At 64.2% G+C, this 15395-nt stretch overlaps 1 protein-coding gene across 1 annotated transcript in view; it reads left to right on the top strand.

The window, feature by feature from the left end:
- DLGAP2 (DLG associated protein 2) overlaps nucleotides 1-12828 on the top strand; it is a 72796-nt gene extending 59968 nt beyond the window's left edge. Inside the window, exons 10-12 of the mRNA XM_079779033.1 lie at nucleotides 3410-3501; nucleotides 9448-9600; nucleotides 12169-12828. Of these exons, the coding sequence (XP_079635159.1) occupies nucleotides 3410-3501; nucleotides 9448-9600; nucleotides 12169-12387 (464 nt within the window). The 3' untranslated portion in view covers nucleotides 12388-12828. The remainder of the gene's footprint in view (nucleotides 1-3409; nucleotides 3502-9447; nucleotides 9601-12168) is intronic.
- Nucleotides 12829-15395: the final 2567 nt, after the last annotated feature.

Raw genomic sequence — 15395 nt, 5'->3', positions numbered from 1 at the left:
CGTGGACAGCTCTTTGTGGGCAGGGCCATCTTTGTGGGGGGCAGGGCATCTCTGCATGGGTGTGGGGCCAGCTCTGAATGGGGGCGTGGACAGCTCTGTGGGGGGCAGGGCCCGCTCTCAGGCTGTGCCTTGGCCATCGGGAGAGCGGAGGACACGCAGCTGAATGCGTGGGCCGTGTGCTAAGTGTGGGTGCGAGCAGGGCTGGCCCCGTCGGGGACCGTAGGTTGGCACATGGACAGGAAGTTGGCCCGACGTCCCAGAGCAGCAGCGAAGGTAACAGTGACGGCGGATGGAGCTGGTCAGGGCCGTGTGCACAGTGGCCACTGCAGCCGGGGCTCAGCCACCGGCTCCAGCTCCTGACGGGGACGCACCGCTTCCCAGCGCCATGGGGAGGCCGAGCATGAGCACCAGGGTGCGCGTCAGCTCGAGCCTCGGAGGAGATTCGGGGAGGCAGGGCCCCACACCTGCTCTGTGATGTCCGCACCCAGATCCCCGAGCAGACGGGCCATAAACATTCAAACGCTCCCGTCACACCAACTGCAGAGTCTGCAAAACCCACTCCAAATCGGAGGGAAAGGCATGTGAACGTTGTCCTGAACCTCAGGCGCGTTTATTTATTTACTTTCATTCTTTCCTCCTCACCGGAGGCTGTTTGTACCCTGGTTTTCAGGGAGAGAGGAGGGAGAGGGAAGACAGAGAGAAGCATCGACGTGAGAGAAACACACCGATGGGCTGCCTCCTGCACACGCCCGACCAGGGCCCGGGCCAGGGAGGAGCCTGCAACTGAGGTTCGTGCCCTTGGCCGGAATCGAACCCGGGACCCTTGAGTCCGCAGGCCGGCGCTCTACCCACTGCGCCACGCCGGCTATGGTGTCAGGGCGCATTTAGACAGAAGTGGGGGGGGGTGAGCCGCGTGAGAAGTCACCTGAAGGAGCCAGCACTTCCGACACGCCCCAGGCCAGGCTGGACCGGGTCCGCACGTTCGCATCTAACGAGTGTCCGGGCTCGTCCGGGCTCCAAACGGAACGTCTCCGCTTTGCCGACAACATGGGGAGCATCGTGGGAAGAATCAATAGGATTCTCGCTGCAAGTTCTCGGCGATTACAGAGCCAGGACATAGGTTCAGAGCGTCGTTCCCGCCGTGCGCTGCCCGGCCTGGCCACCCTCCTGGAGGCCACCACGTCCCCAGCAGCCTCGGCTGCTCCCCACGACCACTGCACCCCCGACACAGCTCCCACACCGCCGGCTGCTCCCCACGACCACTGCACCCCCTGACGCAGCTCCAACACGCCGGCTGCTCCCCACGACCACTGCACCCCCCGACACAGCTCAACGCCGCCGGCTGCTCCCCACGACCACTGCACCCCCCGACACAGCTCAACGCCGCCGGCTGCTCCCCACGACCACTGCACCCCCCGACACAGCTCAACGCCGCTGGCTGCTCCCCACAACTTCTGCACCCCCCGACACAGCTCCCACACCGCCGGCTGCTCCCCACGACCACTGCACCCCCCGACACAGCTCCCACACCGCCGGCTGCTCCCCACGACCACTGCACCCCCCGACACAGCTCAATGCCGCTGGCTGCTCCCCACAACCACTGCACCCCCCGACACAGCTCAACACCGCCGGCTGCTCCCCACGACCACTGCACCCCCCGACACAGCTCAATGCCGCTGGCTGCTCCCCATGACCACTGCACCCCCCGACACAGCTCAACGCCGCCGGCTGCTCCCCACGACCACTGCACCCCCTGACACAGCTCCAACACGCCGGCTGCTCCCCACGACCACTGCACCCCCCGACACAGCTCCAACACGCCGGCTGCTCCCCACGACCACTGCACCCCCGACACAGCTCCAACACGCCGGCCACCTGCCCGTGTGGAGCTGGCAATGATGCGGGAACCCCTCTGCGCAGGAACCCTCTGCGGAGTTACCTTTGAGGAGGCTGTGACTGTGACTGTCAGGGATGGAGACGTCCAATGGTAACACTGACTGACGTTCTGGCTGCCGCTGAGGAAGCCGCACTCGATGGGGCGCGTTGACGGCGGCTCCTCTGTTCCCGCAGCGACACGGGATGGAAGCAGGCCGCTCTCCTCGCCGTGTTCTCACAGCTGGGCAGGCGGGGGGCTGATGGGGGGTCAGTCTTCTTACACCACAGTGAGGCCCCGCGCCGCCGGGGGGGTTGGGGGGCCGGAGCGCACAGGCTGTTCCGTCGGGGGTCAATGTGTGATCCCAGCCCGGCCGGCGTGGCTCAGTGGTTGTGCGTCGACCTGTGAACCAGGAGGTCGATTCCCAGTCAGGCACAGGCCCGGGAGGCAGGACGCAGCCCCTCCCGGGATCCCTGCAGCCCCCCCCCTCCTGCACCTGCATCCTGACCGACCGACCGAGCACCTCCCTCACCCCATCCGTGCCGGGCCCTGCGTCCTTCCCTATGCACGGCTGCCCGGGCGCCCACGGTCCCGCAGATGGCGCAGGGAGGGGGCGGGAGGTCGTGCCCGTTCCCGGTGAGGGCATTGGTGAGCCCTGTAGGGTAGCGTGTGGCGGTCACTGGTGACTCGTGGGCCCCCAAAGTGTGTTCGCTGTGGGGGGACTGCGCCGTGGGAAAAGCCGAGAGCCGGCGTGGCCTCCGTGTCACGATCCCCCCACGTGACCTTCCTCGTGGCTCCGTCTCCACGGAGGAGCTCGACGGGCTGGACCTCACAGCCTGGCTCTGACCGCTTGCCCGTGGCTCATGGAGGCGACGTAGTCACGTGGGTGGAGATAGATATACGAGCGGCTTCCCCCGGTTCGCACCCTCACCGTGAGCTCGCGGCGGGCACGGAGGCCGGGAGGGAAGCATGCTCCGGTCCGGTGTGCACACCCGCCTCTCCCGGCTCCGAGCACGGCCCCCGGGCCCGGGAGAAGGAAGGCTTCCTGCGTACCCTCCCCTTTTACACACGTGTTGATGTCACATCATGTCGTTATTGATTCCAGAGAGGAAGGGAGAGGGAGAGAGAAACACCCCTGATGAGAGAGAATCAGGGATCGGCTGCCTCCTGCACGCCCCGCACTGGGGATGGAGCCGCAACCCGGGCCTGTCCCTGACCGGGAATCGAACCCGGGACCCTTCAGTCCCCGGTCCAACGCTCTATCCACTGAGCCACACCAGCCAGGCTGCACCACCTTCGTAAACCGCGCTCCTCCCGACGCCGACGAACGGTATCGGGACGGCTGACACGTGGTCGCCTGTGAGTCTCCCTCGCGTGCGCATTGGGAATGAAAAGCACCCAGCGGGCGGGCGGGCGGCCTCCGGGCGGTAAACGCGGCGTTTCCACCCCGTGGCCGAGGGGCACTGCTCCCCGGGTGCCGCTCTCGCCTCGTGTCCCGGCCGCGGCTTCTCAGCGCTGTCTGTTTGTGCCCCGCAGTCCTCGGCAAGATCCGGAGTGCCGTCGGCAGCGCCCAGCTCCTGATGTCCCAGAAGTTCCAGCAGTTTTACTGGCTCTGCCAACAGAACCTGGTGAGTAGCCGCCCGCCCCGCGGGCACCGGCTGCGGGCTCCTTCCCACGCTCCCTGGGTCTGGCTCGTTAAAGACGCCGTCACTTCGCAGACTGAGCGAAGAGAGGGCACTGCCCAGCTTTGGAGAGTTCTGATGGGCACCCCAGGCCCAGAGGCTGGGAGACTGGGCGTGGGTGGGAGGGGCGGGGCCTGCAGGAGATGGTGCGCCTGGAGGGTGTGAGGTGGGGCCTTTGCCCCCGGCTGTCCCCCGGGCCCTGGGGGAGGAGAGGGGCCTGGACGGCTGCTACGGAGACTGTCACGGGCACAGACAAGGGTAGAAGGTGGCTTCAAAGAAAACACACAACCTCCTTTAAAGAGACTAAGAAGAGGTTTTAGAAATAACTTGGGCTTTATATTTTACTAGAGGCCCGATGCACGAAATTCATGCAAGAGTAGGCCTTCCTTCCCCCGGCTGCCGGCACCGGCTTCCCTCTGGCACCCTCGACCCGGGCTTCCCTCGCAGCCCCGGCTTCGTCCCGAAGGTTGTCCGGAAGGACGCCCGGTCTAATTAGCATATTATGCTTTTATTATTATAGATAGTCAGGAGTGAAATGAATATAGCATTGAACTTGATAATTAATATGGTTGGCACTAAACTTGGTTCTGATCTTCCTGAAAATCAGAAGGAAAGAAAAGCCATATATTTATGTATAGTGTCCCCCAAACCGTATACACACACTATGAATAATTGTAGGGAATGTTCATTAAAATACGTGACCAGTGTGGCACAGTGGTTGGGTATTAACCTATGAGCCAGGAGGTCACAGTTTGATTCCCAGTCAGGGCACATGCCCAGGTTTTGGGCTTGATCCCCAGTAGGGGGCGTGCAGGAGGCAGCTGATCAATGATTCTCTCTCATCGTTGATGTTTCTATCTTTCTCTCCCTCTCCCTTCCTCTCTGAAATCAATAATAATGGATTTTTAAAAAATAAAATAATACACATTTCATTTTCAAAATGCAGCTATCAGCTGTTAAAGTGTGTATACATTTTTTGGGACACCCTGTATATGCATATTAATATCCTAGAGGCCCGGTGCACGAGATTCGTGCACTGGGGGGGGGGGGGGGGGCTCAGCCCGGCCTGCACCTTCTCACAGTCCAGGACCCCTCAGGGGATGTCTGCCTGCCAGCTTGGGCCCGATCCCTAAGCCCCCTAAGCTGGCAGGCAGACATCCCTCTCGCAGTCCGGGACCCCTCGCTCCTTACTGCCCGCCTGCAGCGGAGACAGGAGAGGGTCCCACCACCGTCGCTGGGCTAGCCAGCCGTCTGGCTGAGCGGCGCTCCCCCTGTGGGAGCCCACGGACCACCAGGGGGCAGCTCCTGTGCTGAGTGTCTGCCCCCTGGTGGTCAGTGCGCATCATAGCGACTAGTCGGTCTGCCCTTCGGTCGATTTGCCTATTACGCTTTTATTATATAGGATATGTTTATGTATACTTAGTTATTTATATCCTATCTAATAAAAGAGTAATATGCAAATTGACCATCACTCTAACATGCTGCCCCCATGTGGACACAAGATGGCTGCCACAAGATGGCCAGCAGGGGAGGGCAGTTGGGAGGGACCAGGCCTGCAAGGGAGGGCAGTTGTGGGCTATCCGGCCAGCAGGGAAGGGCAGTTGGGAGGGACCAGGCCTGCAAGGGAGGGTAGTTGAGGGCAATCAAGCCTGCAGGGGAGGGCAGTTAGGGGTGACCAGGCTGGCAGAGGAGAGAAGTTGGGGGCGACTGGGCCTGCAGGGAAGGGCAGTTGGGGGGGACCCAGGCCTGCAGGGGAGGGCAGTTGGGGGGGACCAGGCCAGCAGGGGAGGGCAGTTAGGGGTGACCAGGCCTGCAGGGGAGGGCAGTTAGGGGCAAACAGGTGGCAGGGGAGCAGTTAGGCATCAATCAGGCTGGTAGGAGAGTGGTTAGGGGGTGATCAGGCTGGCAGGCAGAAGTGGTTAGGGGCAATCAGTAAGGCAGGCAGGCGAGCCGTTGGGAGCCAGCAGTCCTGGATTTTGAGAGGGATGTCCGACTGCCCATTTAGGCCCGATCCCGGTAGGGGTCCCAGATTGGCGAGGGAGCAGGCTGGGCTGAGGGACACCCCCCCCCTCTCCCGCCGTGCACAAATTTTGTGCACCGGGCCTCTAGTATTTACATATGCTTACTTTCATGTAAATATTTCTATGTCTAAGCGTGTTACACATACACACATAAATGTTTACACATCCATGTATGAGTGCATGCGAGTGCGTCTGGGCACCTGCGCACGTTTCCTATCCGACCGAAGATGTGCTCGCTGAGTGCAGCTCGCTGAGCGCAGCTGGAGGAAGAGCTGACGGGCTTCACGTTAGCGTGTGGCCATCTCAGGATCCAGACATTGATGTCTCAGACCAGACATTCCCATTAACATGCAAATCGCTCTCGGAGGCCTCCTGCCGCGGGGGCGGGGCGGTGTGATGGGTTTCGCTGTCATTTGCACGGAGACGGTGATTGTACAGGGCGTTCTGAGGCATCTCAGCGAGCAGAGCGCCGCGTCGGGGATCCAGCCCTTCTAATTGGGATCGTTGAAAGTATGTTTTCTCTAATATTTTCCAATTAACCCCGTGAGAGTTCACCGTGAAACGCCACCGCCTTGCTGTGACACGAGGTGGCGATGGGAAGACGCGTGAAGCGGTGGGAGCGTGTACTCACCATGTTTACAGGCGTGTTCTCGCCTCCCTGCCAGAGCTCCTCAGTGACCCTTCGTAAAGGAGTGGCGTCGGTGAGAGAGCCGGGGGCCTGTGGCCCTGCCCCCGCGGGCACGCCTGGGTCCCTCCCGTCTCAGGGTAAACTGCTCTCGCTTAGAGAACGGTCGTGCTTGCGCCCGCCAGTGCGGCTCACCCAGGGAGGCTCACCCTGCGGGCGACCCGCGGGCCACCGTGTGCTCGGACCCGCGGCGTCGGGCCCGGCTCGCTTGGAAGAGACGGGAAGTGCCTCAGCCCCAAGGATCTGACGCTGCGTCCGGAGCTGCCGCAGGCCTGTGTGTGCCCCGGCGGCCAGCCCCTCTCCGCACGCCGGCACAGAGAGATGAGGGAGCCAGGCAGCGGCGTCCCCATCGCAGGGACCTCCACCGTCGGAGCGAGGCAGCGTGGGGTCCTGCGTGGCTGCAGTGCCACGGGGATGCTCGGCGGGGTGGGCTTTGCCGGGGCAGGGCCTGGCCTGGCCCCGTGACGTTTATAAAAATCCGTAAGCACACGGGGACCCGAATGTGCACCGCCCCCCCCCCCCCCCCGGGGCCTGGGCCTGGCTGTGCCGGTGACCACACAGCCCCGCCTCTGCTCCCGGGGCCCAGAGCAGCGACGATGAGGACGGTGTCTGCCCTCGGGGGATGGGCACCTGGACCGCGGGCACCGGGACCGGAGCACAGCCGTGGATGCCGGGACTTGCCAGACCTTCAGAAGAGGACCGCCCGCGCCCCGAAGTCAGAGGGGGACGCAGCAAGCCCCCGGGGACTCCGATGAGGCCCGAGCGTGTCCGAGGCCTGAGCCTCCCTGGGACCAGGTGGCCACACGGCCACCGCGGAGACGGCCAGGGCTGCTGTGTCCGTCCGTGAGCGGAGGCTGAGCGGACACACCGGAGTGAGGGCCCGGTGCCAGCTGCTGCTGCTGCAGCCTGTGGTCAGGGCTTCGAAGGGCGCGGGCGCCCCCTGGTGGCGCAGGACAAGAACCGCCTCACGCGGAAAACAAGACACAACCGGCCTGGCAAGAGAGGGGGAGGGCGGTGGGCAGGTCCCTCGGCAGCTGCCACCTGGCTGCTTCCCACCGAAAGGGGCTGGGGTCACACGTGATCATTTTGACCGTGGCCAGTGTTGCTCGGTAGTTAAAGCGTCAGCCCACGCACCAAAGAGTCACGGGTTCGATTCCCAGTCACGGGCACGTACTTGAGTTGTGGGATCACTCCCCACCCTCAGTCGGGGCACATGCAAGAGGCAACCAATCGATGTCTCTCACATCAGTGTTTCTCTCCCTCCCTCCCTCCCTCCCTTCCTCCTACTCTCCCTGAAAAGCAATAGAAAAATGTCCTCTGGTGAGGATTAACAACAAAAAAAGTTGAGCAGCCCTGGCTGGTGTGGTTCAGTGGATAGAGCGCCGGCCTGCGGACTGAAGGGTCCCAGGTTCGATTCCGGTCAGAGCACAGGCCCGGGTTGCGGGTTTGGTCCGCAGTGAGGGGCGTGCAGGAGGCAGCTGATCAATGATTCGCTCTCTTTGATGTTTCTATCTCTCTCTCCCTCTCCCTTCCTCTCTGAAATCAATAAAAATATATATATTTTTTAAAAAGTGATCTTTTTTTGCCTGGCTAGTGTGGCTGAGTGGTTGGGCACCGACCTATGAACCAGGAGGTCAGGGTTCAATTCCCGGTCAGGGCACATGCCTGGATTGTGAGCTTGATCCCTTGTAGGGGGCGTGCAGGAGGCAGCTGATCAGTGATTCTCTCGTCATTGATGCTTCTCCCTCTCTCCCTTTCTCTCTCTAAAAACAAACAACAACAAAGTTTTTGTTGATCACTTTGACATGGATATAGACCGAATGTCCCCAAACTCACCGTGGGAATCCCGACCCCAATGGGATGGGGTCATGAGGCGGGGCTTTGGGGGTCATCAGGTCGTGAGGGGGGAGCCCAGGGACGGGGTCAGTGTCTTCATTAAATGGACCCCCGAGCTCCCTCCCCTCCCCCACGTGAGGCCGGCAGGAAGGGGGAGCGCCGTGTGTGAACGGGAAGAGAGAGCTCGCGGACGGGATGCCGCCGGCACCTTGCCCTCGGGCTCGGCCTCCAGGGAGAATCCGTCTGTGGCCCGTGGTCTGTGGCCCGTGGTCTGTGGCCCGTGGGCCTGGCCCTGCTGCTTCTGTCCCAGCCGCCCACACGGACCCAGAGCTGGTTAGAGGCAGCTCAAACCAAACCAGACCGAAGGTCCTTCGTGCTTCCGGCGGCGATGGAGAGGAGGCCGAAGACCGCATGGTTTAAGCCAGCTCAGACGCATGTTGACCCACAGAAAGTCCTGCTGTGTAACGAGAGGGGCCCTCGCCGAATCGGAACCGTGTGCGAATCGCCCCGAACCCTTCGCCTGGGGCTGCAGACTCAGGCGCCTCCGGCAGGCCGAGTGCGGGAGGAAGCTGCGGGCTAGGGGCCAGGCCTGTGCGGGCGGAGTGGCCCGGCGGCCAGCCCTCTGGGGAGGGAAGGGCCAGCGTTAATGCAGAGCACAGCTCCCCGCCCGCCCGCCCGCCTGCCCGTCCAGCAGGCCTGGGAGAGGAAGCGGCACCGGGCCCACCCCACCGGCCCTCCTGAGCGAGCGCCCAGCCAGCGCCGGCTTGTTCTCGGGGATCTAGCCGCTGGCCCTCCCTGCAGAGGAGCGAATGGCACATTGTCAGGTCGCTGCCCTGGGAGGCAGAGCGGAGAGGCCGGGCTGGTCCCGCTCCGAAGCGCCGGCCGGCCCTCGCCTTCCTCCCCGCCCCATGTGCGGCCTCCGTGCGCAGGTGGGACCGGCAGGGCCTGCCGAGCCGGTGCGACCGGGCGCGCTGCCGTTTGGGGAAGGGAGAGCGGTCACGGTGTCAGAGTTGCAAGTGCAGCTGAGCAGGCCGAGCGGCTCTGCTGAGTCAGAACCGACAGCCCGCGTGTGAGTGGACGCGTTAAGGGCTTTATTAGCCACATGCCATGGTCAGCAGGAGGGGGTATAGCTCAGGGGTAGAGCATTTGACTGCAGATCAAGAGGTCCCCGGTTCGAATCCGGGTGCCCCCTTCGAGAGCCTTTTCCTGTTTTAAACGGTGTGCAAACCGGGCCCTGGTGAATGTTTGCATCCGAATTGGGACTTGGCTGCTCCCTAATCCGCCCCCGGGAAGGCCCCAGCCCTCTGCCGGCTCCCGCCGTCCTGGCTCTAACCCCGCTGTGTGTTCCAGGACCCCGGCGCCATGCCCAGGCCCACCTCGCAGGACCTGGCGGGCTACTGGGACATGCTGCAGCTCTCGGTGGAGGACGTGAGCATGAAGTTCGATGAGCTGCAGCAGCTGAAGCTCGGCGACTGGAAGCTGACGGCGTCTCCGGAGAGGAAGGTGAGTGAGCGGGGCCCACGCCGCCCCGCAGGCCCCCTGAGCCCGCGCAGAAGCGGCTGCCCACACACGGCATTGCACCGGGTGTTTGGTTGGTCATGCATGATCAAGTGTGTGCACGTGTGTGTATACATGTGTGCGTAGGTGCACGCGTGTTCACATGTGCATGTGCACATATACGCTGGGATGCAATTCAAATCACTGCCCGTGTGTAGTGGCAGGAATCTCTCGGTCAGGAACAGTTCAGAGAAGTCGCTAACCAAAGCTCCCATGTCCGTCTCGCCCGCTCCCTACACGGTCTGTCCTCGGAGTTCTTTTCATCCCCCTCCCTGGGGGCCACGCTGAGAGGCCCCCACGGGCTGCCAGGCCGTCTCCTCCCAGATGAGCCTCCTGGTGGCACGGCTGCACTTCCAGACAAGGCCTGTGAACCTGACTGACAGCTGGGCGATGGGAACGTCCTGGCAGCCGGCAGCGTGGCCGGGAGAGGCCGGCGTTCCCGGTACACCTGAGCCTGGCAGTGATTTCTTCCCTGAGAGCCGTCTGTCCTAGGGCTCCCGAGTGGGCGTGACTTAGCAACAAGCGCAGGGTCCCCAGCACATTCCAGAGAAGTTCTGAGTAATCAGAACCGGATTTTCTAGACCAACATGATTCAAATGCGATGACAGGGCCAGTCAGTGCAGCAGACCCGGGGCAGTGTGATTAATGCAGAGCTGGGGGGCAGAGCTGGGGGCAGAGCTGGGGTGCAGAGCTGGGGGGCAGAGCTGGGGTGCAGAGCTGGGGGCAGAGCTGGGGGCAGAGCTGGGGGGCAGAGCTGGGGGCAGAGCTGGAATGCAGAGCTGGGGTACAGAGCTGGGGGGCAGAGCTGGGGGGCAGAGCTGGGGGGCAGAGATGGGGGCAGAGCTGGGGTATAGAGCTGGGGTGCAGAGCTGGGGTACAGAGCTGGGGTGCAGAGCTGAGGTGCAGAGCTGGGGGCAGAGCTGGGGGCAGAGCTGGGGGGCAGAGCTGGGGTGCAGTGCTGGGTGCAGAGCTGGGGGGCAGAGCTGGGGGCAGAGCTGGGGGCAGAGCTGGGGGCAGAGCTGGGGTGCAGAGCTGGGTGCAGAGCTGGGGTGCAGAGCTGGGGTACAGAGCTGGGGTGCAGAGCTGAGGTGCAGAGCTGGGGGCAGAGCTGGGTGCAGAGCTGGGGGGCAGAGCTGGGGTGCAGAGCTGGGTGCAGAGCTGGGGGCAGAGCTGGGGGGCACAGCTGGGGGCAGAGCTGGGTGCAGAGCTGGGGGCAGAGCTGGGGGGCAGAGCTGGGGGCAGAGCTGGGGGCAGAGCTGGGGGGCAGAGCTGGGTGCAGAGCTGGGGTGCACAGCTGGGGGCAGAGCTGGGGGCAGAGCTGGGGTAGAGAGCTGGGGGCAGAGCTGGGGTGCAGAGCTGGGGGCAGAGCTGGGGGCAGAGCTGGGGGCAGAGCTGGGGTGCAGAGCTGGGGGCAGAGCTGGGGGCAGAGCTGGGGTGCACAGCTGGGGTACACAGCTGGGTGCAGAGCTGGGGTGTACAGCTGGGGGGTGTAGAGCTGGGGTGCACAGCTGGGGGGTGTAGAGCTGGGGTACAGAGCTGGGTGCAGAGCTGGGGTGCACAGCTGGGGGGTGTAGAGCTGGGGTACAGAGCTGGGTGCAGAGCTGGGGGCAGAGCTGGGGGGTGTAGAGCTGGGGTACACAGCTGGGTGCAGAGCTGGGGTGCACAGCTGGGTGCAGAGCTGGGGTGCAGAGCTGGGGTGCACAGCTGGGGGGTGTAGAGCTGGGGTGCAGAGCTGGGGTACAGAGCTGGGGGGCAGAGCTGGGGTGCACAGCCAGGTAATTAGAGTGAAAGGCACAGTCATCGCCGCCCGCTGCCCCAGGGGCCCTGCTGCCTCGTGGCCTCCGGGCTGGACACAGGCCCCCCCAGAGACCACAGCTCCTCTCCCAGGGGACGGGGTGCAGACGCACAGGTTGGACAGAAGCCACAGTGGACCTCGGCGTCCAGCGCCTGGGGCTGGTCCCGCCGTGCCGGTCGTGTGAAGGCTGAGGAAGGGGTTAAAATGAAGCGCTGAGTGCGGGGCCTGCTCGGCGGGTCTGAAGGCAGCGGAGCCCCGCCCGGCTTTCCGTCCTCGGGGACTGACCTGACGGGAGGGAACCCCGCCCCGCCTGGAGCGGGCCCCGCCTGAGGACACAGCACCCAGAAAGGGGCAGTCTCTGCCCCGAGGCCCAGGAGACCCCGTGCGAGGGACACCCTCACAGGACCGGCCCGTGTGTTCCCGCGGTCCCGTGTCCCAGAGGCAACCGCAGAAGAAGAGGGGGTGGCGGCCACGGCCCGAGCTTAGGCAGGAATGAAATAGACGAGGACCAAGGAGACGCCGGCTGCCGGTGTGCAGAATTGGATTCTTTATCTGCAAGCCCTCTGCCAGCACCCCCCCCCCCCCCGTGCCGGCCCGAAGCATGTGAGGGGGGCACGGCGTGCACGGGGCCGGCCGCGGGGAGGCGGGGCGGGGCGGGGCGGTGCTGTCGCGTGCGGCCAGGGGATCCCTGACGCCCTCGACTGTGTGATGCTTTTCAGGAAGAGCGGAAGGTCCCCCCTCCGATACCAAAGAAGCCCCCCAAAGGGAAGCTCCCCATCACGAGGGAGAAGTCCCTGGACCTGCCGGACAGACAGCGGCAAGAGGCCCGGAGGCGCCTGCTGGCCGCCAAGCGGGCGGCGTCCTTCCGCCAGAACTCGGCCGGCGAGCGCGCCGACAGCATCGAGATCTACATCCCCGAGGCCCAGACGCGGCTCTAGGACGGCGACAGGCCACCGTCTCCGCCGGGCTCCCGCCGCGGACCGCACAGGGCCCCGCCCACAGACGCGGCTTTTCTATCTCCCGGACGGACGGGACGGCCTGGCTCCCAGGTGGCCGTGACGGGCAGGCGCGGGGGCCTCTCGGGAGAGCAGGACACGCCTCCGGAGAGGGACCGGCTCACATTTTGTTATTTCTATTTTTATAAATCGTGAGATAATCAGAGGCAAGAACAACAAACACGTTCAAACGGGTGCATCTCCCCACTCCCTGGAGGCACTGCCCCCCCCCCTGCAGGCACTCCCCCCGGCGTGCAGGGAGCCCCCCCCCCCCCGGGCGCTGCTCCTGCCCCCGCCCACCAGCCCCATGTTCCGTGTGCCAAGTGTGTGGTGACGAGCGAGAAGGCACCCCACAGCCACCACCCTCCCCACATGTGTCTCCACGACCCGGAGGCCCGGTCTGACCCGGGAAGGCCCAGCACCATCGACACGTGAGGAGTTCCCTCCATGGGGGCGGGCGGGGCGGGGGGGGGTGCGGTGTGAGGCATCGGTCAAGATGGGTGTCCCGGCGGCGGGCGCTCCCGTGGCGGGCGGGCGGGCGGGGAGCAGACGCCGTCCAGACACGGCCTGTCGGTCAGCTTCCCCCTCACGCAGCGTGGGGTTCAGACATAGATATGTGTGTGGCCCCAGCTGTCGGGGGACCCCGCAGGGCGCCCCAAGGAAAACAAACCAACAGAGAGTGAAGGACCGTGGTGAGGGGAAAGGTTAAGGACTAGGAAGGGGCCCGGCTCACGTGCGCGATGAGGAGAGATGCAGACCCGGCCCGGGCCGCCTGCCGTCGTCGCGCTGAGGAAGGTCCCGCGTGGCCACCTCAGCCGGGACGCTGAGGGCTCCGCGGCTCCGACGGGCGCTCCGAGCAGCAGGAAGGACTCCGCTTTGCGTCAACGTCGCCACGGCGACCGTCATGCCAGAAGGACGGGCGGGCCGCTGTGCAGAGGAGAAATGGAACCCCCCACCCCATCGGCTCCCCGCCCCCAGGGGAAGGCAGGCGCTCCCCGAGGACAGGTGTCCGCGCCCCACACCCGTCTTCCGCCCGCCGCTCCGGGCAGGGCGCCCCTCGCAGAGCCTCGTCCCCACGTAGCACTTTGTCCCGCCCTGTGACTCGCACTTTAGGCCGCGCCCAGCTCTCTGCCCCTGGCGCCTGCCCGGGCGCAGTGAGGGGTGCCCCCCCCCCCCGCAGCCTGCAGGCCCCCCCCCCCCCCACCGCACCGAGCATGGGCGCCTCGGAGCGCAGTGGACACTCACGCATGTCTGTCTCGCTTCCGTTTTACTTTTTTAAAGCTGAGTCGTTAAGAACTCCCTGTAAGAACAGCACCCTGTAAATTGAACCTCATATCCGGTATATAGTTTACCAAACAGCCTTAAAATATATTTGGAAGCAAAAATCAGTACGAATGTATATCCTTGAAAATGCAAAAAAATAATAATAATATTTCCCTGGAATATTCTTCTATCATGAGCCCTGTTTCCCCAGAGTGTTCAGAGCGTTTTTCTACCTAAATAAACACCTACACGAGCGTGTGCCGTCCCGAGGCCTTGTCTGTGCCCCGTGGGAGTCACAGCGGGAGCACCCGCAGGGCCGGCGTCGGGGCCACCGCAGGGGCTGGCGGGGGGCTGCTCTCGGGGAGCCCGGCCGCGAAGGCCCCACGGGGAGCCGGGACTCCGGGCCCGCCAGCCGCACACGCGTGCCCACCAGCCGCACACGCGTGCCCGCCGGCAGCCCCGGGGCCTTCTCTCCCGTCCTCGACCTTGTGCAAAGCGTACAACGACAGATTCTGAAATTAGAGAATACGTATTTATTTTGGATCCCAGACTCTCTGATCCTGACTCGAACGAACGTATTCACTGGATTTAGTTTCTTTTTTTTATGTTTTGTAGACTCATTTTTATCCTAAAACCACCCCTCCCCGCCCCCCCCCCCCCACACACACACACACACACACACAGTGTTGGCCTAAACCGCTCCGAGGTGAACACCTTAACCGACCCCCGAATGCGGCGAGGCACTGCCTCGCAGTGGGGAACCTGGAGGGACCTGTTTGCCCCCCGAGTCCCAAAGACGGTTGTGGGGCAGCGGAGCGGACGCCGGGCCCACGGAACGTCCACCGCTCCCGTGGCCCGACCAAGTGCCACAGATCCCGTTCTCCCCGTGACAGTCCCTCATGAATGCAGAGAGAAGCCATGTTTACGTACTTACATGTAAAGAGAAATAAAACCGTTTAGAATACTTGCTGGTCGGTCCCGCTCATTTATCCCCACAGAGACCGAGCTCCGGGGTCACGCCACCGCTTCACACTGTTCCGTTAACCCTCAGCCGAGGGTTAGCTGACTTTGAGAGAGCGGGAGGGAGGGGGAGAGGCGGAGAGAGAAACACCCATGTGACGTAGACACATTGATCGTTGCCTCCCGCCTGCGCCCCGCCGGGGAGGAGCCTGCCACCGAGGTACGTGCCCTAGGCCGGAGTTGAACCCAGGACCCTTCAGTCCACAGGCCGGCGCTCTCTCCACCGAGCCACACCGGCCAGGGCCGGGCCACCGCTTTGGTGGAGCGTCGGGAGGGACAGGGAGAGGGTCTACTCAGAGGCCGGTGGGGGGGGGCGGGAGGGCGGCGCCCACCATCAGGGAGGCGTGGGGCTGGGCTGCACGCGGCAGGGGGCGGCAGTGCGCTCAGGGCGGGCCGGCTCCCAGAACGCGAAAGGTCAGAGGTCCCGCCCGCCACGTCTGCGTCCGCCCAGCCACCTGTGGTGCCAGGCCCGTGGTCTCGGTGGGGCAGCAGGACCCCCACGAGCATGCGCTGACCGGTCCCCGCGGACGTGGACGTGCTGCCGGGTCCTGTTCTGCCCCCCCCCCCCGCCCCCCGAAAAGTGGGCCAGCCCAGCCGGGAGCGTAGAGTCGGCTCCCAGACACGGCCTGCGTGGCTCCGTCCTCCATTGGCCACGCGGCTCCATCCCC

The sequence above is a fragment of the Cnephaeus nilssonii genome (genome assembly GCF_951640355.1).
Source record: "Cnephaeus nilssonii genome assembly, chromosome: 8".
NCBI classification, from domain to species: domain Eukaryota; kingdom Metazoa; phylum Chordata; class Mammalia; order Chiroptera; family Vespertilionidae; genus Cnephaeus; species Cnephaeus nilssonii.
The sequence above is the reverse complement of the archived record's forward strand: the minus strand, read 5'-3'. Positions and strand labels throughout refer to the sequence as shown.